This window comes from Myotis myotis, unplaced genomic scaffold (genome assembly GCF_014108235.1).
Source record: "Myotis myotis isolate mMyoMyo1 unplaced genomic scaffold, mMyoMyo1.p scaffold_m19_p_7, whole genome shotgun sequence".
In the NCBI taxonomy this organism is placed as follows: Eukaryota; Metazoa; Chordata; class Mammalia; order Chiroptera; family Vespertilionidae; genus Myotis; species Myotis myotis.
In genome coordinates, this window is record NW_023416379.1 from 39,045,463 (window position 1) to 39,070,716 (window position 25,254).

At 44.8% G+C, this 25,254-nt stretch overlaps 1 protein-coding gene across 2 annotated transcripts in view; it reads right to left on the bottom strand.

Annotated features, from left to right (window-relative positions):
* Positions 1-25,254, bottom strand: part of LOC118660448 (sine oculis binding protein homolog) — a 160,430-nt gene that overhangs the window by 56,161 nt on the left and 79,015 nt on the right. Inside the window, exon 5 of one of the 2 annotated variants that reach the window (XM_036317902.1) lies at positions 11,739-11,834. The exons of the other annotated variant lie outside the window; for it this stretch is intronic. Within the exon in view, the coding sequence (XP_036173795.1) occupies positions 11,739-11,834 (96 nt within the window). The remainder of the gene's footprint in view (positions 1-11,738; positions 11,835-25,254) is intronic. 2 annotated transcript variants of the gene reach the window in all.

Consider the following 25,254-nt stretch of genomic DNA (forward strand, 5'->3'; position numbering starts at 1 on the left):
ATCACCACCCCACCCCACCCCATCCGGTACTTTACACTGGAATTCCTATAAGCAGAGTTTGCTTGCAAACTTATGAGAAGGGCCCACATTTCATACTTTGTTTGCACTGCAACTGACTCTGTAGAACAGAACAGCACTGGGCAGACTGAAAGACCAATGTTTTCAAACCCTGGGGCAGGCACCCAGCCTCATATTCATTCCACTTTCTGAGATGTGTCCATGACACCAAATACCCAGATTTTAAAAATCAGTTTTAAATCTTTATAGACATTATCTTCATGCGGTGTATACAAAAGAATAAATTAGAGATATAAAAAACTATTCAGACCCAATAAACCAGGGAGGAAATATGCCTCAAGAAAAGGTCTTTTGGGGGCTGAATGATCAAAATTGGCTGTCTCCATCGATGCAACTCAATTTTCAACTCGGCTGATTTGATGACAGAACAGTGTTTAAAAATCAAAATGCTAAGGAAAAATGAAAATAAAAATTTCATTACAACTGTCTTTTTCCATGTTATTTACTTTTATATACTCATATGTAAACATCACATTATTATAGAAAAAATACTGCATCAGTGATTGAGATGTCACTACCATAGGCTGATAAGCACTTTTAATGCTCTACTTTCATTTTCCTTTATTATACCCAGCCATATTTCTAAATACGACATATAAATTTGCCTTCAGATATTGTATTTTATGTGTGTATATATGCAATGATATTGCATATTTTCAAAATTTAAGCTACCTGGCAAATATATAAATATTTATCTAAGCCACAAATGGTGTTTAGTTCCCTGAGAGTCTCCTTACACATTTATCAAACAATTTAGAAGTTAAAATCACCACTTGTTTAAATGGCTACATAATGAATGCCTCAAAGTATTTCATATATCCTAATAATGCGAATATCTTTTATATAAAGGCCTTATCCTAGCACATGCTTGGTATTTACACTGCCTCCCTTCCCATCTCAGGCATTGACACTTAGGAATATCCCTGTGGTTTTTCCTGACCTGTTCACACAAAGAAGTGTAAAACAGATCCTGCTGCAACATCAGAGTCAGATTCAAATTTTCCATTCAAAGGAAACCAAACTATATTGAGATCTGAACACTAAGGAACAGCAGAGGATTTCACATAATAAGCTTAGGGTATGACTTTACCTATACAAGTTGACATTTTGAGTGTGGATTCTAAAATTTGAAGAGTAGGAAACGCACCCACGTGTACTTGTCTTCTATCAGTTGGGAACCTCAGAGATGATGGTAATGGTGAGAATAATGAATAGGGACATTCTAATTTATTAAAAGCAGTTATTTTGTCCCAATGAAATCTACAGTTTGTTCTGTTGAGAGAAGGAAATCATTGCTCCTCTACCAAGGCATCTTCGTGAAATTCAAGAGAAATATTCATAGATATGCAATCCAAAGTGGAACATTAAGCACTTTCTGGATAATGAAGACAAAAGCACTGCTTATTATTTTAAAACTGGCTTCTCTGGGGTACGTCTTAACTGATTCAACCTATCACTTGAAAGAATGAGCAAAGCCATCTATCTACCAGCTCCACTGAAGGGTAAGTATACACACAGCAGCAACATGCTCAGCCAGGACAACCACAGGCCAACCCTCCGCTCCACCTTGTCAGTGGCTGATGCACAATCCAGAACCATCCGTAAGCATCTCCTTTTTATCTGAACTAGAACCAGGGGAATACATTATTGCATACATTCATTCAACTGAGCACCTACCTCCACAGTTCATTACATCTATATCACCATTGATTAAGATGCCATTCTTCTCTACCACCCGGGAAAAACCCAGCCAATTAAAAATGTTTTTCTCATTTGTACTATGCAATCAATGATAATATGCAATCCCATTTCTGAGATGCTAAAATGTTTTAAAGGAAAAGTGCCTCTTAGACTCCATGAAATATGGTGTGGGCACGCATGATCCTCAGGGGCACAGCGAGGACAAGAAAGCTCCTGCCCCACAGATCCCTCAGCCAGAGGGAGCCTCATCTGGAAGTAAAAGGTGTCTCAACTCCTGGTTATTTGTGGCCATGCAGGAGGGAGGAGTAGCTAGGAAAAGGCCCTCCAGGAAAGCCTGACACCTCAGACCAGAGGAGCAGGAAGCGTACAAAAAACATGATCATTAAAGAAACATCAAGCCAAATGCAATTGAGAAAGTACATTATTTTAAAGACTCTGGTTTGCCTGAATCTGCTCACTTTGCAGCTTAACCATGGGCTTCTATCTTCCTACTTCCCTTTTAAAGTTCCCTCTCACTAGCCCCCATCTCCACACCCCCATCTCCAATTTCTTGTCGCCTTTATTACTCACATATGTCATTCATCTCAACTCCAAATGTTTTTTATACCCTTTCCCTTTGTCTCCCAAGAGACTTCCATTAGCTTGTTCTTCTAGCCATAAATCAAGCACATGACTGAATATGATTAATATTAGCTCTGGCTGGTTACTTGCACAATTTTATATTGATAATTGATATCCTATCTGATTTTCTGGTTTTGCTTGATATATGACCTAGAGTTTCCATGAAGCCATCAAAGGCGAATTCTCTTTGGTATTTTAGGTAGCTGTTCAGATTTAGCAATTAAAACAATGAGAGGAAGTGTGATTGACACCTGACTCCAGCATGCTACTTGATGGCTAGAATCCTCCAAGATAACAGATCAGTGCACTCAGTTGCAGAATACAACGGCAACAAATCAAAAGAGCCCAAGCCTTTTAAAAATGACCTTACTCATTACAAAAAGAAATCAAAATCTTCAAGAGAAGAATTAGCACTTATCATACATGATCAATTGTTGTCAGATAAAAATAATACACTCAAAAGCTTATATCACATTGAAAAGTATGTTTTCTATAGTCTATCAAGTTAAACCATATATTTTTATTCCTTTCCCCTCAATGTATTATGCATTGGGAATCCTCAAACACTGACATGCCTTTCTGAATAAATTCCCCTTCCTAATATTCCCACCGATATTCTCTCTGGCTTCATAATTCTACAAATGAATTGTTACTATAAGGAAGCTAGAAAATGTGATTCTGAATTAACTTCTTGGTTCATTCATTCCCCAAAACATAGATTGAATCCCTTCTCTAGCCCTGAGATGGAACACTGTATAGCACCTGGTTGGTGGCAGTGGGTCTGTCTTGTCCTAAGTACAGGCCAGAGATGTGGGTCAAGCCTCAGCTCTATGACCCTATCCTCCCTCCTCCAGAGCAAAGAGTAGCACCTCTGAATTTTATTTCCCATCTGTAAAATGGAAATAGCAATATCTATCAACTTAGCAAAGTTATGGAGAATAAAGAATCTAAAAAGGGCCGCAAAGACTGCACAGTGCTGGCCCGTTGGAGGCATCCCGTAAAAGATGGTTTCCCGCCTCCTTCCCTTCACAGGCTGATCAGATGCACAACCCTTTGCTATTGTAGATACTTCCATGTGTAAATTACATTTTTTCCTTTCCTTTGCATTTTTTTTCTTAGTTACATATTTCTAAGATTAAAAATTGTACTATTAAATGGTAGGGTAAGATGAAGAGTTCTTGGATCATGTAGAGCAGGGGTCCTCAAACTTTTTAAACAGGGGGCCAGTTCACTGTCCCTCAGACCGTTGGAGGGCCGGACTATAGTTTAAAAAAAACACTATGAACAAATTCCTATGCGCACTGCACATATCTTATTTTGAAGTAAAAAAAACAAAACGGGAACAAATACAATATTTGTATTTGCATGTGGCCCACGGGCCATAGTGTGAGGACCCCTGATGTAGAGAGTCTTCCTTGAGAGTTTTATCCTGTTAATAAAAGCCTATGTGGTTGTGATGCCCTCACGCCGTGATGCCCTCATGCCATAACAAGTGAGTGCCAGGAGGCTGCATGCACAGCGGGTGTGTGCGGGTGGGCAGGGGCTTGACGCTCCACGCAGCAAGGCCAGGGATCCCCCGGCTCCGGCCTACCTCTTTGGGGCAATCCATCAAGGAGCCCTGGATGTGTGGGTGGGGCCTACCTCTTTGGGGTGATTGATCATGGGGCTCCTGCACTGTGAGAAGGCACAGGCAGGCTGCCTCCACCCCCCTCCACCCCCCAGTGCATGAATTTCATGCACTGGGCCTCTAGTGTATATATAAAAGCCTCAGCTCAAAGAATTATCTGCATAATGTATCTTGTCCCTCTCACTGTACACAAGAAAATTCTGTGGCGTTTGCATGTAAATATGCCTACTCGAGACTTTCAGATAATCTATTGCTAGAAAATTTGGCCAAATAGTAATCTATAATATGCTTGAAAGTAAGCAACCTTAGAAGAAATAATTATAATCATAATCGCAACGGTTATTGAGTGCCAACTGTTTGCCAAATACCATTCTAAGTACCTATGGGTATTCATTCATTTAGACCTCATACCAATCCTATCAGATAGGTAAAACTGTCCTCATTTTATAGATAAAGACATGGACACAGAGAGATTCAGTGACTTGCCCAAAGTCTCATGGTCAGTGGGTGGAGTGGTAGAGATTCCTGAATTTGAACCAAACAGCCAGGCTCAGGAGTCCAAGTTCTTCACTACAATACCATACTATTTCTTGGAATTTTTGTATTTTTCTTGAAAAGTATTCCAGCATCACAGTACCTCACAAATCAGCAACATCTACTATGCAGTCAACAGCATCTCTTGTACCCTCAGCATAAACAGGCAACTTGGTGGATGGTCAGGGGTTTCTCTGAAGCTCTTTGTTCTAAATTAAAATATTGCATATGGGCTTCTATCCAAACCAATTAGGAAGAGACTCTAGTTACAGAATAAAGGCAAGTACTCCCAGCACCTGCCTAAGATCACAAATAGACTAATGCCACCTTCTAGCTCCATTTATTAGTAATAAGACTACTGCTTATTAAACTTTCATTGCATGCCAGGCATACTAAGTCCTTCATAGACATGATCTCGCTTACTCTTCAAAACGACCCCAGGAGGTAGGTACTGTAATTTATCCTCATTTTATTGATAAAGACACTGGGCTCAGAGCAGATAAGAAACGTGCTCGGGTTGCAAACTGGTATATCTGCAGAGCTAGGATCGAGCGCCCATGCTTACCCACCACACCACAGGGTCTCCCTTGAAGAACACATGGTCCCTGACACCTCTCTCTGGCTCTAAGAACCACTGCAGTGTACTGTGTGAGAAGCCAGCATGAAGCCCAAACCACTATGCCTCTGATACTTTTGTGCAATGGCCCTGCAACTAGAAAGGCAAAGATCTCCATGCCTTGGAAAAGGGAGCTTGCCAGGAGCCAAGGATCGCCAAGCAAATCAGGCTCCCTGGCCCTAAGAAAAGTCCTTTGACCGGGGAAGAGGTTGGGGAACTCTAGCCCTCCCCCAGGTGGCTTCTCCCCCAAATACACTAAAAATAATGAGTTAAAAGTGAGTTTGCATGGGTGGGAAGTGAAGGCAAGATGGTCTAGTGTGGTACAGAGGGTGTTTATATAGGACAAGAAGGCTCTGGAACCATGAGACCATAGCTACCATGAGAGCCAAGAGGCTGAAAAGAAAGAGAGAGAAGCAGCAGACCCAGCTGGGAAGTGAGGTGAAGCAAGGCACAGATGGAAGCCGAGGAATGAGCAGGTGACAGGACGGCTCTAGCAGACTCCACCCCTCTACCTGGGCTAAAGCCTAGATGGTGTTGCTGGGGGGCACACTGTGCTACCTTGATTGGGCATGCCCTGGCTCAATCTCATGTCGATCCGTGTCTTTCTAAAAAGTTTTATTTTTCTCACACATAGTTCAAAACACTGGAGGTGCACAATAGCCCCCCACTAAAGGGAACCAGAGGGCGGGAGGAAAAACGGTGGGCTAGGCCAACGCTCTCTAGACAGCAACCAACTCCGGGTTTTTCTGGGTCACTTTACACTTTGGGGGCTCTCACTATGACTCTGTCAGGGAACTGGTGCACAGAGTACTATATATATGCATACGTCATATGATACTTTATTTTATGATGGGAGGCTGAGTGTGTCACCAGGAATATGAATTCGTGGTGCCTGTGCTGCTCAGCGGCAACATCAAAGAAACTGTACAAATTCAAGTTGAGCTGGGACATGAATCTGGCTGCCTGTAAAGGGGGGGGGGGGGGCGTTGGTTAATTGTGCCCACTTTGAAAAGCTTATCAAGTTCAGGTGAAATGTGGCAGTTTCTATCACCTTTTGGGGGTTTGCATTATGTCCCCATGCACTAGCAGGGGAGTCCTAACAACTGCTAGGATGGGACAGCAATCCATAATTTCTCCTCATGGCTGCATAAGGCTGGGCTGGGCTGCAAAGAGAGCTGCTCTTATCCTATATAATAAAAGGCTAATATGCAAATCAACCAAACAGTGGAACGACCACCAGGGGAAAGATGCTCAATGCAGGAGCTGCCCCCTGGTGGTCAGTGCGCTCCCACAGAGAAGCGCCCCAGAAGCTGGCTCACGGCTGGCGAGTGCAGCAGCAGTGGCGGCAGCCCTAAGGACCCCTTGGGGGATGTCCACCTGCTGGCTATCCCATGAGGGGTCCTGGACTGAGAGAGGGAGCAGGCCCGGCTGAGGGACACCCCCTCCCGCCCCCGCCCAGTGCATGAATGTCGTGCACCGGGCCTCTAGCTTTTAAATAAATGCATTTAGAACCAGGGGCCTGAGAGTAAAGAAGACTCAAGTGTTCACTGGCACTGTGGCATGTTTTTCAACATAAGGGCTTTTCTAACTGGATCTGACTGTCCAAGCCTCACAAGGTTGTGCTGAGCAGGGAGGGAGAAAAAAACTGGGTAACCAACTTTGTTTTATGTATACATTGTCCCAAAGCTCCAATTCCCCAATGAATTATTTCCAGACAGAGAAGTGGGGTGCTAAAGTGTTTACAGAAGAACAAGCAAACAAATAGATTGGCTTCGCCATACTCCAGCAAAATAAAAGGGGGTAGGGAGGTTGGGTTGAGGGTAAAGGGATAGATGAAGCAAGATTAAGAATTGATCATTGTTGGAGCTGAAAGACAGGTATATGGGCTTCACCATATGACGGTCTATTCTACTTTTGTGTATGTTGGAAATATTCTGTAATAATTTTTTTTAATCCACAGAAGTACTAGGAGTTTCCATGAAGTACAACTACTTATGTTCAGACTTGCTAGGTTGGGGTCAGTTACTGACATCTCTGCAAATGGACCGCCTGCCAGCTCACCCCTTATCCTTCAGGTATTCCACCCTCCAGCCAACTTAGATGCCAACTGAGGTGTGGGTCACCTGGCCTGTACTTTCCCACCTCCTTGCCTTTGCCCATGTTATTTCCCTCTGCCTGGAATCCCTCTCCCCTCATACCCCTGCTCCGACTATCAAAATCCAACCCATGTAAGGCCTGGATCAAAGTTATCCCCTTTGGTAAGTCTCTAATTACCGCATATGGAAGTAATCTCTTCCTCCTGTGGACTCCAGAGCTTTGCGGGTGCTCTCCTGGGGCACAGCACACTGTGTAATGATAACAATCATGAGAATAAGAAGAATCATAATAATCGCAGCTAATATGTTACTGTGTACCAGGCACTGTAAGTATGTCATCACTTTCAATCCTTACAACGCCCTCTGAGGTTCCTACCATTTATTATTACATTGAACAGATGAAGATCTGAAGCTCAGAGAAGTCCAAGGGGGAAACAGATCCAATGTGATTTGATGCCAGATGCGGCACCATAAATGTTAAGCCTTTGTGCCCATGATCCTTACGCTATACCGTCAGAGTGACGTAGCGTAAATTAAAGTCTAGCTGGGGCCAAATTCTAACTTTCAGAAAGACCTGAGATTCCACATTCCTGATGACTATAACACTGTTTAGCCTGATCTTCCTAATGAACTGTACGCTCCTTCAGGGCAGGGACTGTGCCTTTTTCTATTTTGTGTGCCCCACAAGCACCGTCTGGTATAGCGCCTTATACACAGAAGATGCTACATAACATCTTGTTAACTGGACCCTGTATTACTACAGAGCTGTCTGTGTTCGCAGTGCTGATGAAGGACTAGGTCCAGTTCTTGTCATCTACTAGTCTGCCTGCACAAGGAAATGAGATGGAAACCAGCCCCCTGAACTGCCTAAGCATCTCTCCTCCCCAACATCTCCCAACATGTCCAGAAGGCCACCAAACTAAAATAGTTTTTTATCTTCTCCCCACACTGGCACTATAAGTGACCAGAAAGAATTCTTCCCCATGCTATTTTTATTCACCTCCCAGCTGTGGGTCCCTCCCTCTCCCTCTGTAAACCCCCATCCCTCGCAGCCTTAGGAAATGCCAAGGGAGTCGGACTTTGGATAATGTCTTGGGAATCCGAAACTGAGGAAGACAGGCTGATTCTGCGCCCCCCCCCCGCCCCCCGCCCCCCACCAAGTTTCCTTTCTCTTACGTCCCCTTTCAGACTTCCTAAACCTGCTTTCTTTCCAACCAAATTACACTACATCGTTGCTGCTGTTCTTTGACTATAGTTTGACCTTCTTCCTGAATGCAGTGATGTTCTCTGGACTGGCCCGAAACACTTACCGAATAGGCTCAATTGCCTTCCATTCCTTCCCCCAAACCCTTTCAACATTTTTCTTCTAGTTGCAGGTCCTCTCCCTCCAAGGACCCTGCTAATGTTGTAACTCTGCAAGGTCTTACTCCCAGCTGGCTCTCAGGGACTGAGAAAGTACCGGCTGATGAGGAGGTTGTGAGCTCATATATGATTAAGGTCCTTCTCTCTAGCTCTTCCTCCACCTCCCACCATCGATATGAGCATTTCCATCGAGGAAATGAGAAGGCCTACTAGTCCCAAAAGAATGCGGCAATAATGGTAAAGGGACCAACACTGGTGTTGAAATTTGGGGCAAAGACTAGTCACCCGTGCGTGGCTCTAAATATTTCCTCTTCTGGGCTCCCATGCTGCTGTGATGTTAATGTGAGGTGAATTTCTTACAGTTTCTTTTATTGAAAGTTATTTGCCTTGGTCATAAATTTAGATATGCCAGCAAAATACCCTGGTGTGTGTGTGTGTGTGTGTGTGTGTGTGTGTGTGTGTGTGTACACCTATCTATGAGAAGGAAGATGGGGCCACCCTGAATACAGTACTTGAGTGTTATCTGATGTCATTCACCTTGACAGCCTTGTATTTTCAAAATTAATAAAAAGCAACAGAGAGCCTTGGCCACCGGGCTAAATAGTCATCCGTGCCAGACCTTAAGTGTGAGGGCACATATCACAGTTTGGGATTTAAACAGGAATATCAATGCCCTACGGGAAATCTACAGCTGCAGAGCAGACTTTCCTACCAGCCAGTGCTCTCTTTGTCGGTGCCTGCTGATGGCATACACTTGTATGTCCCAGCATTTGATCTTATTCTGCTTTTGTTTGGGTTCCTTCATATTCCTCTCCCTCCCGAGAAGCAGAGGCTGGGGGTGTGGGTGGAGGTCAGAGACAATCGAGAGTCAGTAACAGAGTCGGAGGCTACCTGGCCAGGGCACTTTCTGTCAACACCTGTGGCCCAGAGGGTGAGCCTTCCAGCCACGAGCTCCTGATCACCTGGGAGCCTAGGAGGAACCTGTGCCCTCAATGCTTTCTCCCAAGAGCCATGGGCACCCCCAGGACGCCCCCACTTTGTAAACTGCCCACTGCTCTTACTGCCAGGAACCATGCACGGTGGCAGAACCAGCCGTAAGCTAAGAAAGCGCTTTGGAATGAGCCTGCAATCTCCTCTCGTGAATTCTTTACAAATTTGCTCTGAGCTGCACTAAGAAAACTCCAAGGACTTCCTATTTCTTTCTGAATAATGAACAGGTCTCTTTCATATAGAAGCAAAGCTTCTCAGGGCTTCATAACCAGCCAAAAACCATTGCTTCTCTTGCAGCTGAAAAAAAAAATTGATTTCTCCTTGGAGACATAAGCTTACTTGGGGTTATTTTTTCTGTTTCTTCTCCTTTTTCTTTTATCATATGCTGACCAAAAATAAAACATTTCTAACAGTGGCTTAGAAGAACTAAGATTGTACCAACCTCTCAAAACTACTGCCAACACAATGTTGTGCTTAAGCACAGCAAGGACTAAACGTATATTTTCTCTAAAGATAGCTGAAGAACACTTCACACGTACGTTTTACTTTTCCTCTAGTATACAATGACCACAACCAAGACTTGGGCACATTAATTTTTCTAGTAAATAGAAAAGAAAAAAAAACAAACAGGGCATAGCACTTGTAACAATTTATCCAAAAAGTAGTAAGTGACTCCCAAAAGCATTCTGATACCAAAACAGCCTACATGGCCCCTCTGGTTTCCTGCTGGATAACATTAAAACGGAACCGAATGTAAAGGGTTTCCCCCAAAGAGGTAATGCTAGCAGGCCTGGAAGCTTAAGAGCCCTAAGATAAAATACAAGGTAGCTCAATTTTCAGGGGAAAAACTGAATTTACAAGCAGCAAATTTGCCTGTGGATTGGCTGGTCAAGGGGCTCCACGCAGAGAATGAGTGGTGCTATTGTAACCGCGCAGACGGTGGAGCTGGGAAAGGAGTTTCTTGCTGTCAACATCTAACTACTGCGGCTGGACTGGGTAAAAACTGTATTTTTCTCTCTTCTCCTGCTCTTTGGACACTTTGTTTTTAATGAATACTTGGTATCAGAGCTAAGTCCAAACACTGTTACATGTGGGATTTCCTAATGCTGAGACCTGGCAGGGCGGCACTGTGTTCTGCCAAAAAACTACACAGAAATGAGACTACCTCGAAATGTAACAACTGGGCATCCTCATTCTCTTTCAGCGTTTGCATTTAGTGGGAGCAAATGTTTTGCTTTAATGCAACTGAAAAGAAAAGAACATTTTGGGACAACATAGCTCGATCCCTCATAAAGCTTCATTTTCCAAAGCAGTATGTGAATCTCTAAATAAATGACAATTCATTCTCTGTTTACTTTAGGTAAACAGAAAACGCATTGCGGAGTACTCATTTTCAAAAGCTAATCAAGAACATTAGGTCCCAACAGATTCATTTAATAGAAATATAATAGGCATTCCTGCTTGCTTTTCATCTTGTCTCGCTGTAAATGCTAAAATGAACAGCAAATTAACCCTGCGTTGGAACGGAGTCCCTGTCACAGCTGATATCCTCTCTCTCGCGACTTGTAAACATCCCCGCATCCTGTCGCTGCTTTGACTTCTACTTAGGAGAGACGAAAGTGCCTGACTGAGTTTGGCAAGAGGCTGTAGGAACACTTGAATGCTAAGGGGAGTACTGCATGTCAACCCTGCTATCTTTCCTAGCAGAACAAAATATTACCACGTCGTCTCCTAAAATAGTGCACAATGAGGAAGTAGGAGGAGGGTGGGGGGTGGGACTGTTTTTTTTTTTCCAAGCTCCATGTACCAACTGCATTTCTCTTTATTTTTAACTCTACTAGCCATTCTCCAAACAGCTGCTTATAAACTACTATACAAAACAAGCTAATAAAGACAGGGCCATCCAAGCTCTATAATCAGATATAAAAGATTTGCAAACAACTTGAGATCTTATAATTAATATTCAGTGATATCAGAATTAGCATTTAGAACTCTATACAGAAAAAAACTATAATACTTCATAAATTATGTAATAATGAACAAACCCTTTCAAAAACTGTTTTCACTGTGCTAAAGTAACATTCTAGACTTGTTGTAAGTATATTATTCTTACAAGTAGTTCGCAGTTATTCTTGAAGGCAAGCCTTGGAGTTTCCTTAGCATAGTGCTGCTGGGGGAAATTTTCAGCATGTCCATCTTCATCTCTAGCCTGAAGGGAAATATAATGGCCTATTTAGGGACTTACAAATAATGGAAGAAAAAAAAAAAGCTAAAAGCATAACAGCTCAGATCATTAAACAAACGGGAATCCAGAAATAACAACATCATTAAGAAGTTTGTTTAAACACGCAGTATGCCTTTTAGATATCAAAATTTGGGATTTATTTTTCTTCACATAGTTTAGTTTGAACATGCAAATTCCTTGTGGTGCAATATTTAACGTTTTTAAATATTAAGCAAACCAACAGTAAATAATTTTGTTGGAAATTGCCACCACTGTAGTCTTTCAGTGACTTTGGTTGTACATTTAGGATTATCTGACATACATATGTGTTTAAACTTTTTGGCATGCTTAAGCAATCTCTAGATAATGCACTTTAAAAAAATTCTGATAGCAAGGCCATAAGAAAAGCAATTTGCATAGTTATATTTTGCATTGTAATACTATTAGAGATAAACTGATTCCCCTCGATTTTTAAATAAAAAATCCGAAAGGAGCAATGATCTCGTAAGAACAATGATTCTTCAATCAAATGCAGTAAAAAATAGATTTAATTAAGAAGCTGCATTAAAAGTTACTGGTTATTTTGATCTACGCTGTTAATTAAGAAAGCTGAAGTGTAAATGGAGACATGAACAGAACCCATCAGCAATACCGCTTGCATACAGTCTTCTCTTTCTAATCTCCACCGGTTGCTGGTTTGGAGTTGGAGAGAAGGGAGAGGTAGGTGAAAGGGGGCGTGTCTGCAGCACACTCATTAAATCACTCATTTGGGTGACACTTGCACTCGGCTCTGCTCTCCTCTCATCGTAGCCCTAACTGCTCTCTCTTTCCTGGCCTCCTGAAATTCACAGCTGAGCTGTCTCCCTCACATATGGCTTGCATATAATTATGCATATTCCATTTTGCACTGCATTAAAATGATGAGCTCCTGGCTCCCTGCCAGCTGGTTTTTAAAAGCCCAAGCGAAGTAGGAAAGAGGAGAGAAACACAGGGAGAGCTGCACAGGAAGCAGCAGGTAGTTCTGTCTGCTGTCTCTTTAGATAAAATGTATGTCTGGCACCAGGGGAGCAGCTGAGAACTACCTGTTGTGATGTATGGATTGAGGCGGAGGAAACAATGAGTGCACGTCTGAGGCACAGCGGTGACAGCGCCCACGGGCTGTTTCTCCCCTAATGGAGTGAGATCTTCCCGCTGACAAGTGTCACTCAGAGCTCCTCGGCTGGACGGGGACTGTCCTTCTAGAAAGGGATCCGTGTTGGGTGCGATCGAGAATGGATAGCTTGTTTTCAATAAAGGCTGCTGCTACTTATGGCAGGGTGGGAAGTGGATTCAATTTGGAAGTGGAATGTCATAGGCGGTAATATGTGGGTTTTGAGAAGTTTGTGAGGGGGAGAGATGGCTCTGTTTTGGTTTCATTTTTGAGACTGATCAATATCGCTGGGATTTAGTGCCTTTGTATGGTACCCCACCACCACCACCACCACCACCACCACCACCACCCAATCAGAGTAAAATAAAAACAGTTAAAAGATTGGACTACATGTGACAGAGACCAGCGATGTTTCTTCTCCCTGCATCAGTACTAGTCTGCAGCTCCATGAGGATTTCACAGTCTTAAAGGGGGCCTGTGTTAATGTGGAGAGTATACAGAAGGGCAGGTGTAAGAAGGTAGTAAAATGCTGGTGGGCAGGACAATGTCAGATTCTTCGTAGCTGAAATTGAAGCCACTGTGTGAGGCTCAGGCCTTCCGGAGGTAGGGACATCTTTCTTATCTTTCTTACTCTGCCATGCCGGTGCCTTATTTTTAGTCAGTACTTAACAAACATCTAGGTGATGGGAAAAACCCATACAAGGATGGTAACTAGACCCTACCGTAAACAACTCTGTAGAAAATGCCACCTCAAAATATGCTAAGCTTGGTGGGAGGTTTATTATATTCCTGATACACTGGAATACATATGCTTGGAAACACACTTTGCAGATAGTTTACAAGGGCTACTATTTACATATGTATGTCTACACTCAATATATATGTATCTTGTGTATAAATATTCATAAGGTGGGATATGTTTATTATGCATGTACTCTCTATACACATTCATACACACCAGATGCCTGGGGATATTTTCAACATTAGTGGGAAAAATACATTCATTCCACTTATATGTAAGGTGCTCACAGGGCTTTTTATGTTTTTTAAAGGAAGAGAACAAATCTAAGGCTTGAATGTGCTTCCTCAAAAAGGCTACGGATTTCACATTAAGCCTCACAATTTAGGAGGTTAAGCAAAGCAGCAGTGCAAGAAATGGGAGAGGGGGTGTGGAGTGGTTGGAAGTGGAGACAGAAAGCCAGAAACTTGCTTCTTTATTGAGGCATGTACCTGCCTCTGCAGCAAACTCCCAGGGCCCTGGGCATAGTCTGCCTCTGACAAGCAACCTGATTCCGGGTCCAGGGAGCGCCACTGGCCGTGTTTCCACCGCACGCCAGAGACAGAAAACATACAGTGTGCAGGGAGACCAGCACGACCACCCAAGTGGGTGTGCACACACACGCTCACACACCTGTCTCCAAAGTGGCTTCCTTTGCATGCTGAAAATTTTTAAGGCAAATTTTTTATTATTCTTACCTGACTAAATTAAACTAACCTCATGTGTGTATGGCAGTAGTTCTCTATACTGGCTGCATGTTAGAATCATCTGGGCTGATTGTTTTGCTAACATGTTGGTCCCTGACCTCCCCTCACCTTTCCAAGATTCTGATTTAGTAATTGGCCCAGAGTGTTTTTGTGGGTTTTTTGTTTGTTTGTTTGTTTGTTTGTTTGTTTGTTTTAATAAAAAGCTCTCCGGTGATGGTAATGTTCAAGCGGGGCTGAGAACTACTGATCTAAGGAGAGTGCCGACTGGGATCAGGAGGAGGCTCTTGGCAGAGTTTTCAGAACGTTCTCTAACCACATCGGAGTGGCCTGCTCACAACACAAAGAGGAGAAAGGATGTGGCCCCTGAGGTGGGTCTCACCCTAAAGATTCAAGAAACGACTTGAACAGCTACTTGTGGGCAAAAAAATTATCTTTAGTTTCTGGTGTAACAAATAATCTTAGAAGAACTACTAGACACTAGTTCCTAAGAGGCCTTCCTGGGCCTCTCGAGCCAAGTCCATATCTCCATTCTGCCCTCTCTTGGACTAGGCACAGGTGCACCCTGCCGCTGGGTGGTGGGATTTTTGCCTCTCTCACTAGACTGGGAACTCCCCGAGGGGAGGATGGTGGAGCCACAGCCGGGTACGCAGTAAGTGCTCTGCAGGTGTGGGTTCCATCATCATTCCACAGCAGCAACTTGGTGACAATGGTAGACAAAATCTGAGGGAACTTCCTTACCCTCCATGTCAAATCATTTTAGAAGATTTTAGAACCTCTTCTACAGGGAAGCCAGGGCCTTCTTCTACATCTGCCCCATTTGGGCTGGCAGACAATAGCATATCTGCCAGGTGCGGGGAGGGCAGAGAGAGCTGATGACCCCTTCAGGGAGGGGTGTTTGAGCCCTGAAGATGCTCCGAATCACCGGTCATGGTAATCATATAAAGCAGGCCGATGTTCATCTGGTCTCATTAGTGTTCTTAGACTCTTCATGGATGATGCCTTCTCTAATTGCCTATCTCAGGCAGACTACCCGACTCCCAGCTCTTGGGATCTACTGGGGCCAGGAGACCCATGTTGATGTCTGACTTTGTTCTGGAATGACCCATTCTGACATAAGAAATGTCCAGCTACATCATAATGAACTAACTCTCTCCATGTGCCTTATTCTCAACAGCCTTATCCTAACAAGTTAGGACATGTATGCCCACCATGGGAAAAAGCAAATGGGAAACTACTGTTTTACGTTTGACTACAAATGTGATTGTCAGACCAAAGGTGCATTTTTGATCTATTATTCTAAGACACCTTTGCTTCTGCTATCAAATAGAAATAAAAATTAAAAGTCTTCAATTAAACTGCAAGGAGATCTCCCCATCTTGCTGACAGCCATTCATCCATTCTCATGCTTTGCCTAGCATTTGAATAAATACTAGGTTATGTGAGCAACTTAGACTAATTGCCTCTCTACTTTGAAAACCCCTGGCCTAAACAAACTTTGTCTTCACCCCTCTCTCCCTGTGAATCATCACTAATTCACTGTTTTATTTTGATTCTTCCCCACAACAATCTTTAGTGCTCTTTCAAAGAAACTACTACTTCCTTGGGCCAAAGACTGGGTGCCATGTGCATATTCCAGCAAGAGCAACGTTCTTTCTCTTCTGGAAGACTCCTCTGGACAATGCGGGACCTTCTAGACACAGCTCCACCCACCCACCCCAGAAAAGTGAGATGTTTCTGACTCACAGAAAAGGTGAACGCCATTGCCATTTAGGTCTAAAGGCCATCAGGCTTCAGAGTTCCCAGCTCCCTGCAGTGAACAGGAGTTTGCACCTCTGTGTCGCCGTGATTCCAGAATTTCTTTTGGAAACAAGGAAAGGTTCTGGCTGGAAGGAGAGCTGGGCGAGCTCTGCAGAGCCTCCAGGCTCAGCCTTCCAAGGCTGCAGCAGCTGCGGCTCATGGCGGCTCACACATGTGGTGTCGCTCCCAGACTTGGGAGCATCAAAAATAGTGCATCTCAACGTTGCGGGAATAAGTTTAGAGATGACTAGTTGTGGGGCTGGGGGGGGATGTTACACTTTATAAATAACTTTTTGAACCAGAAGCAATAGAATTTCTTTTTCAAAATTCAAGATAAAAGCAGGGGGAATACCACGTCTGAAAACTCTTAGAATTTCATGTTATGATATCCATGCCTGGCCTATCCTCCCCTTGTCACATGCCTACGCACATGCTCCTGAGGAGGCTCAGAGAGGGCTACACTGCAGCTGCCGGGTGCCGCCTTACAGTGTGTTGTGAATGTGACACGGGTCAGCCCATTTTCTCTGCCCCTCAGTGAAGTTCCCTGGGCTGGAATAACATACGGAGGCCTGCAGAGTAGCTCTGTGCCCACGTGAGCCACTGCCCAGTCATTCTCATCTTGGTGGCCCAAGTCCTCATGACTAATGTCCCCGAGTTCCTGTCACTTCAACTGAGTTCCTGACCTTTACCTCATTTTCTGAGGGTAAAACCAGATTCCACCTCTCTTCTGGAAAATTCGTATGCATCCTTTAAGCCTTAGTTCCGACTGCAGCGCTTTTAGGAAGCCATTCAAGACCCCTTCCTTCTGTGCCCCTGTCCCTGTCTATAACCATTCCACCCATCACACTGTCTTAGGACCATCTATGTTTGCCTTCCCCAGGAACCTGTGAGGTCTGTGAGTGCAGAAACTGTGTTCTACTCAGCTGCAAGTCTCTAGAGCCTCATCTAGTTCCTGGCATATCATAAGGGCCCCATAAATGATGAGTGAATGAATGAATGGGTTCCTATCCTTTAACCCTAGCAAGTAGACATTCTGCCTTGCACTCCAGTCTCCAAAAGTAAGTGTTCTGCCCCCTGAACCTCAGGAGTTGTTTTCATACCTGAGTCTCAGCAGGTCTCTGCCAGGGCTCTCTGATCACACCTGCCTCACAGCTGGACCTGCACTGACTATCCCATGCGCTTCTGCCCAACACCTGTCCTTCCCACGTGGTTAGACCCAAGGGTCTTAGCCTCACTGCAGGTATTGTACTCAAGTCAATAATTGGCCGAGAATCCTTTTGTTCCACGTGTTTCTCTCCTCTGCTTCTCCCTAACCCAACCTTTGCCTACCAAAGGTTAATCTAACCTCTGTTTTTTTGTCTCATCCCCGAAAGTGCATTCCTAGATGAACCCATCTGGTGCCTTGCTCCCTGTCTCTCACCTGGTAATAGTGTCCCTGTCAGTCTGGGTCTCCTGGGGTAACTCATCCTGGGTGTGACTCATGTCTGACCTGCCCTACCAGACTGGACACTGCTTGAGGGCAGAGACCATGCATTATGGGTGGGGCCCCATGCTCAGCAGCGAGCACCGCATAACAAACGATCCTGTAAATATGTGTTAAATGGAGTCCTTAACCTTTGCTCCTCTAGAAGCCAGGGGGGCTCAGATGTGTTTTGTTTCTCTCCCCTGTGAACTGCCTACTTCTACAATGAATACTTCTAAATTATGAATTGTTTCTATGCAAATATCCAGGTTGCTGCACAGATCGCAGAGTTGCAGGGCTCATGGCGGGACTGCGTGTGCACGCAGCGCGGGCAGAGGCCTTTCTCCTGGACAGAGGACTCCCACCCAGCATCGGGTTCCCTCATCTGGAGGTACCCCAGGCACCCAGACACACGAATGTGTGGACCCAGGCATCTGCTCAATTCACGTTCCTACTAATCTTTGCATGGGGAGGCCTTGCCCACCCTTTCATCAGCTCGTCATTGAAGACTGGCTATGCGATTCCTGCAGTGGTGCTGTTTTACTCCGTAACAAAAAGTATTTGAATGTCCATTCTGCATGGGGACCCAGGGAGAAGCTGTTGACCAGTGACGTTCTTTCTCCATCCTCCTCGCCCAGCAGGCGGAGGGGCTCTCCACACCACTTCAGGCTCCTCCGACAGCTCACACATCTCTGATGGATGGCAAGGACTGATTGGCTGCAGCTATTTTTTTTTTCACTCCCTGCAAACCTTTATATATATCATAAATTTTTAATATCCAAGTTGGTGTCTTCAAAGAATAATGGCAACAACTATGCAACATGAAGATAATGGGAATCGAATCATGTTTACGGCCTCCATGAGCATCTCCTTAAACGATGTCAGGTCGGAGCCACTGGCGCTGCGAGCCTGTGGGACTGCAGGCTGATCTGGGGCCTGATGAATGGCCGCCCTCACTCAGGGACCCTAATGGACTGCATGACAGTTACGGCAGCAGCTTCCACATCAGCCTGAATTACAGCTACCTTGTGAACTAACATCCATCATGCTCGTCCCGGCACGTTCCAGCTGTGTCCAGAATAATCAGAGCCGTTGCTAAGCGGGTCTGAAAAATCCTTGTTTTTGCTTCTCATTTTTCCTAATCTATTTTCTCCTTTATTAGACAAGTGACCCTTCTGGATTTATCTGGCACTGCTCTTTGTCAGGTCAGCTGAGTGTCTTTGTTTGGGAAGAACTGTTTTTTGTGTTTTTGTGTGTTTTTTCAAAGGGTCCACAGGTAAGGCCCTGCAGCCAGAGCATACAGCCCAATTCCTTTCTCTTCTCTGCGAAAGCCGCACAGCCATCGCATCCCAGGCAGCTCCTGATTATCCCAGGACCTTGATCCACAGTGGATTATCCAGGCTACTTGACTGTGCCCCTTCCCCCACCTCCTGCCTCCGTCCACCGCTAGCCTTTTGCTTTTTTACTCTTCATTTGCATCTATTACCCAGGGACCCATGAGGGAAACAAAAGGCAGGGAAATGCAGATGATTCCACTTTGCTCCTGGCTGGCGCCTATAAAATGCTCAAATAATTGGCCTAATCTAGGCATTTCAGGTGGTCCTTTTGTTCCTGTTCCCTGAAATCACGAGGCAGAAGGGACTGGACTCATGTCAGTGTGCACAGGCCTCGTGATGGGCCTGAGAAATTAGAGATGATGTGAAACAGGCAGGGGCTGCAAGGCTAGGAAAGGACCCATCTGCAAGGCTAGGGAAGGATGCAGATGTCATGGAGGCGATTTACTACCCACAGGAAGTCTCCCCCAGTAACCTGGCCTCACGTGGGAACAGGAAACACACTAGAACCAGATGAAGATGCTGCTCTGGATATTTTCAGGAATTCAGAGCAACAGCTAACATTCCCACAGCTCCTATGCATACATCAGACCCGTTCTAAATGCTGTATATGTACCACCCCGTTTAACACGCACTGATACATATACCAAAACCAAAACTGATGAGGTAGGTACTAGCTTCCACTTGCATATGAGGGAATTGGACCTCAGGAGAGAGGCTGTGTAATTTATGCAAAGTTACACAGTTAATAAGTAGTGGAACCAGGATTCAAACTAGGGCTGTCTGCCTCCACAGTCCTCACTCTAAACCCTGCTAGTGGTAAGAATGATATATAAATTAAATGTGAGATAACTCGAAAATACTAATGTCATTAATTTTAAAATGTGTTATTAATTAAGAGAGGTTTTCATAACTCCTTGGTTTTAGCATTCCAAGAGTGAATATAGCAAGGAAATGGAGAAAGGAGGGTATTTAATGACAAATATAACTGAAGGGGGCAGGGTGGTCTGAGAGGACCTAGGAAAAGAGAGGTCAGAGAGAGCATGAGTCAGCAGGTCTCTAGCACAGCCTAAGGGAGATGGTACTTCAAAATTTATAAAATTAATTCATAAAACAAACCAGCCTCTTTAACCTGATTCTTATGAAGTAACCCTCGGATACCTGAGCCCATCAATTCCAGAAGGACATGCCTACAAGCTCACTCAGCAATTCAGATCCTTTATCACAATGTCCTTGGTGAATTTCTAATAGCATTATCAATATTATATAACTTTTATTGATACCATAGATGATGCTGTACAGACTATAAAGGTTGCCTATGTGTCTTAGCTCATCAAGTCTTGGTTCTCTGGTATATAAATGGGGACTGTGGCTTTGGTTAACATGACTTCGTTCATTGAAGCTGTGGAGACCCTTGGGCAAATTGGTGGGACAGTCTGTGGACTTGCCTAGCTGGACAGTGGGGGCATGCAGATCCGGAGGCCAGTTCACCAGCCTCTGGTCAATACCGCTACACCCTCCACTCCTAGAAACAGAAACAGAGCAGCAGTAATGCAACCTGATCAGGTGACTGAGACTTGGGTCACAGTCTTCCTGGGAAAGTTAGCCGGCTCTGTGTCCCAGTCACCCTTCATCTGACCTGCCACATCAAATCTGTACAGGTCTTGGCAAAGGGGAGACAGACATTGGAACATGGGAGAGGATGTGCACGAATCGGTGCACAACTCACACCACTACTTATAGAAGAAATGACTCAAAGGGCATATCCCACTGATGATGGTCATGGACAGCTGTGAGTCACAGACTGAAACAAGGGGTGTCCCTGAATTAGCTTCTAATTCTGAGGTCAAGGACTATAAATTCTGAATTAGCAGCAATCCTTTCCAAAGGGTTGAAAAGGATTCATGATGTCCCAATTGTTATCTGTAAGAAAGGTTCCCTACTCTGCCCAACTTAGCTTTCTTTACTCCCACCAGCAACTACAGAAATGCCATAAACAGGGCCTGGATACAACAGTGTTGCCTACATTCTCTCTGGACGATTCATATACTAAACGTCCGTCCACCCCATCTCTGGGTGCCCATCAACCTACAGAGTGAGCTTACAGATGCCTCAATGTGCTCTCAGTAATCCCCCTGCAGGCCTGTCACTGGTTCCCCACCAGCTCCAGTTCGAGCCCACTTCCACACCATCCCCAGCTCTGGACTTTCACCCTCACTCTTGCCCTGCCTTGGGCCCTCTGACCTGTACACTTGGCCTAGCTTGAGTTTGCTGTCCATCACTAACATTACCTTCAACCGGCCACCCTAGTCCTCCACTCTGGATGCCACAGGAGGGTCACTGCTCTGGCCTGGGACAGTTTTATAGTCAACATCCTATAATGGTGCCCGATATACAATTTATCTTAAAGATATGATTTCTTCTGTAAGAAATGGAAGTGAGAATTGTGCAATGTCTGTAAAGATCTAAAATTGGCCTGAACAAGAAGAAAGACTAGGACTAGGAGTAAAATCCTGACTGTTACTGTGCACTGTCCACGCAAGTGTCCTGACCCATGTGGAGTGAGGCTGTGACTGATGCCAGAGGAATCAGGCAAAGGAGAAAGACAGGGAGACACATCTGTTCCCCCTGCCCCTGGGTAAGGGGGGATGTGCCTCTGAACAGGATGGTCTTCCTGACAGCTCCAATGACAATCCATGTGCACCTGACCTGTTAACAGGGGCTTCGAGGAACAAAGTCTAAATTGCCTAAACTCAGGACCAATCAGCCTGTCTGAGGAGCCAAGTGCAAAGATAGCAGCAAAGGGGCGTCAGAAATAACAACCCCTGCTCAAATGACTCTCTCCGGAGTCTTAATTTTAAATCCCAGCCATTCTGCAGATGATGAATGGAGGTAATAAAAGGTGGGAGTGTGGCATGTTTAAATAGAGGATAATCGCTCAAGCAGAATTTGATGTTGAGAGAAGAGTCTGTAGAAGCCAACAGCTGAGTATGGGTTTAAGGTCCATTTTTAGATGATAACCTCATCTAAAAGTTGCTCCTCTGTCTCATTATCATGGTTATCACTATTATTATTATTATTATTATTATTATTATTATATTTCCAGGAGGTATAGATATTAAAGAATTGAAACCCAGGTGACGGAAGACAAAAAGTGACCTGAGTTTCCACATCATCTCCCTTTTCAGTGTAACTGGGAACAAGGTGTGGTTTTTCCCTGCACAGTGAGCAACCCTGCCCCTCCTATTTGCTCCAAATTGGAATCGTCACCTCCCTTGGCTTTACTGAAGATTTAATATCTGTTTGAAAGCATGCAGTATTCCTGACCAAAAGATATCAGTGGACATATAGCCTCCCTCACCCAGCCTTTCTGGTTACCAAAATTCCCAACGGAGTCCATTTCCTCTGCACCCTGCTATCTCACTGCCCAGTGCAGTTCTAGCTACGAGCTACCTGGGAGCCACACTGGAAGGAGGTTCTCGGACCACAGACTGGACCGGATTGGAGAGACTATCACCACTTCCAGAAACTTCTATCGCCACTTCCAGAAACTTCCAACTCAATGACTGCCTCACAGAGCTATCACCCAGAGAAAAGAGAACTCAGTATAGAAGTCCCTTGACATTAACATTAAGATGGAAGTCTGTGCTGTGCCGGGCACCATGCTAAGCATTTTGGGGACATCAACTCATTAAAGCTCTCCAGGGCTTCCAGGTCTGTACTACCATTCCCACCTCCATTTTGGCAGCAAGGAATCTGAAGTGTAGGGAAGTGTCCAAAGCTAAAGAGCTTATGAACGAATGGCAAAGCTGGGCTCTGAACACGCGTGTGGTGACACCAGGCACAGGCTCAACCCCCACCCCACACCGGCTCTTCTGCTGCGGCACCGTCAGCAGAAGCAGCTTGGCTGACCGTGAGCCACAGGAACCATAGAGATTGCTTGAAGGCAGAGAAAGAAGTCATGGCTCATTGTCCCTGTGGGTTCCAGGACCCCCTGCAGATACCAAAACCTGCAGATGCTCAAGTCCCTTATATAAAATAGCATGGTATTTGCATATAAACTACACACATCCTCCCATGCGCTTTAGATCAGCTCTAGGTTACTTATAATTTCTGATACCGTACATGTTATGTAAATGGCTGTTATACTGTATTTTTTAGGCAATAATGACAAGAGGAAAGTCTGCACATGTTCACTACCTAGTACACATTAACAACTTCGTAGCTCTTACCCTCCCGATTTTCAATTCTCAGTTGAATCGTTGGAAGTGAAAGTGCGGACACGGAGGTCCCTGCAACTTAGCCAAGGTTTTACTGTTGGTTACCTTCATTCCCATTCATGCCATCTCCCTTTGTTCTTTATTTTCCAGCTACGAACTTAACCACGTGTCAACTTCGTTTCTTATGGAGTAACAGAGAACACCCATATCGCTTGCTGATTGAAGTGCTCAGCAAGGCTTGGGTACACACACACCATGACCCAGGCTCTCCCCAAGCTGAACAGCAGAACCAGACAGGTGCAGAGCAGATTAAAGGGGGGTGCGGAGGAAGCATCTCTGAACAATTTAGTGCTGTACTTAGCTCACCATTTTCAGCAAATGTGCAAATGAGTGCATAATATATTTTTATTCGAAAGGCTAGGGCCTTAAAAAAAACAACAACAACGAAGTGTTGCAGCATCTATTGCGTCCTTGTTGGTTTTAGAATGCAACTCAAAACTGTTGCCTTTGAGTTTTGTTGTTTTTATTGTGTTCATCCCCATTTCTGACACATCATCTCTCCTTCACAGCCCTCAGGACTCAGACTCACCAGGCAATCTCTTCTCCATAAATGAGAATCCCTCCCTCAATCACCTGTGCATTCACAGACAGCTTTCTTTTATTTTAAAGATTTATTTCATCTTAAATCGTCCTCCCTGTATGAAATGTTTTCATCTCTATTCCTCCCCACCCCTTGCTCTGTCACAAGAAGCTGCTCTACTGTCCTGGCCGGTTTGGCTCAGTGGGTGGAGCGTCGGCCTGCGGACTGAAGGGTCCCAGGTTTGATTCCGATCAAGGGCATGTGCCTTGGTTGCAGGCACAGCCCCAGTAGGAGGTGTGCAGGAAGCAGCTGATCGGTGTTTCTCTCATCGATGTTTCTAACTCTCCATCTCTCTCCCTTCCTCTCTGTAAAAAAACAATAAAATATATTTTTTAAAAAAAGAAGCTGCTCTACAGGTGCCACAAGTGCTTCTTCATACTACATCCTGCCTGCCTGTGCTCTAGGACCTGAGGTCTACAACGGTATAATCAAAATAGAATCGTATTAGTTTAGATTAGCGTCTGTGGCGGCAATTCCTATAAATGATACAGACAAGGCCGTAGCTGTAATGTCTGTCTTGTTTCGAGGTAAAAATGAAAAATGACATCTTTGATGGAGAAGACTCCACGGAGACCGGGTGAAAGCGTGCCGTTCCCCCACTCACAGACAGCTCTCTTTCCCATCATATGGTGACAGGTGTGTAATCATGTTCCTTAGTCACAGTTTGTGTGAAAATAACCAATTACCGGTGAATGAGGACTGAGCTGTGGGGTGACTGCCACCACCACTGCAGAGTGATGATGCGCATCCAAAGCCAGGGCTTCAAGGGGAGGCTCTGAAGGCCCCTGCCCGGCCAAGGGTGCTCTCCAAGGCTCAGGAGCCAGCCCTGCTCGACAGTGAATTTGCTCAAATGCAGGCGTGTTCTCCTCTGGAACGAAGATTCCATCAGGGCCAGCGTGACGGTCTGTCAGATTTCCCGGGCAACTCAACCTTCTTACCATCTCCTGTCCGGGATCTTTCCAGAACACGTTGCTCCCACCCCTCGTTGAGTACCCGCTAGCACAGCTGTCTCCCTTCCCACTCAGATGTCCACATGAACAGTGTCTACTTCAGCCTGTTCTTTCCCCTGTGGTGGACATCTCCTTCCACCACACCCACAGTGACAAAGGACAATGCTGAAACCCCAGAGCACTGCCATGCCCAGGGTACCCTCACAGGCAAAGAATCCCCCGGGTCTACAGGGCAGGAAGGTGGGGTAGCTCACAGAGCCACCTGTGTTGCAGATATAGCCAAGGTAGTGAATCCTTGGGCATTCATGAAAGGTGTAAGCACACACACACACACATCACACTTTCTATTGGCCCAGAGGTTATCTGT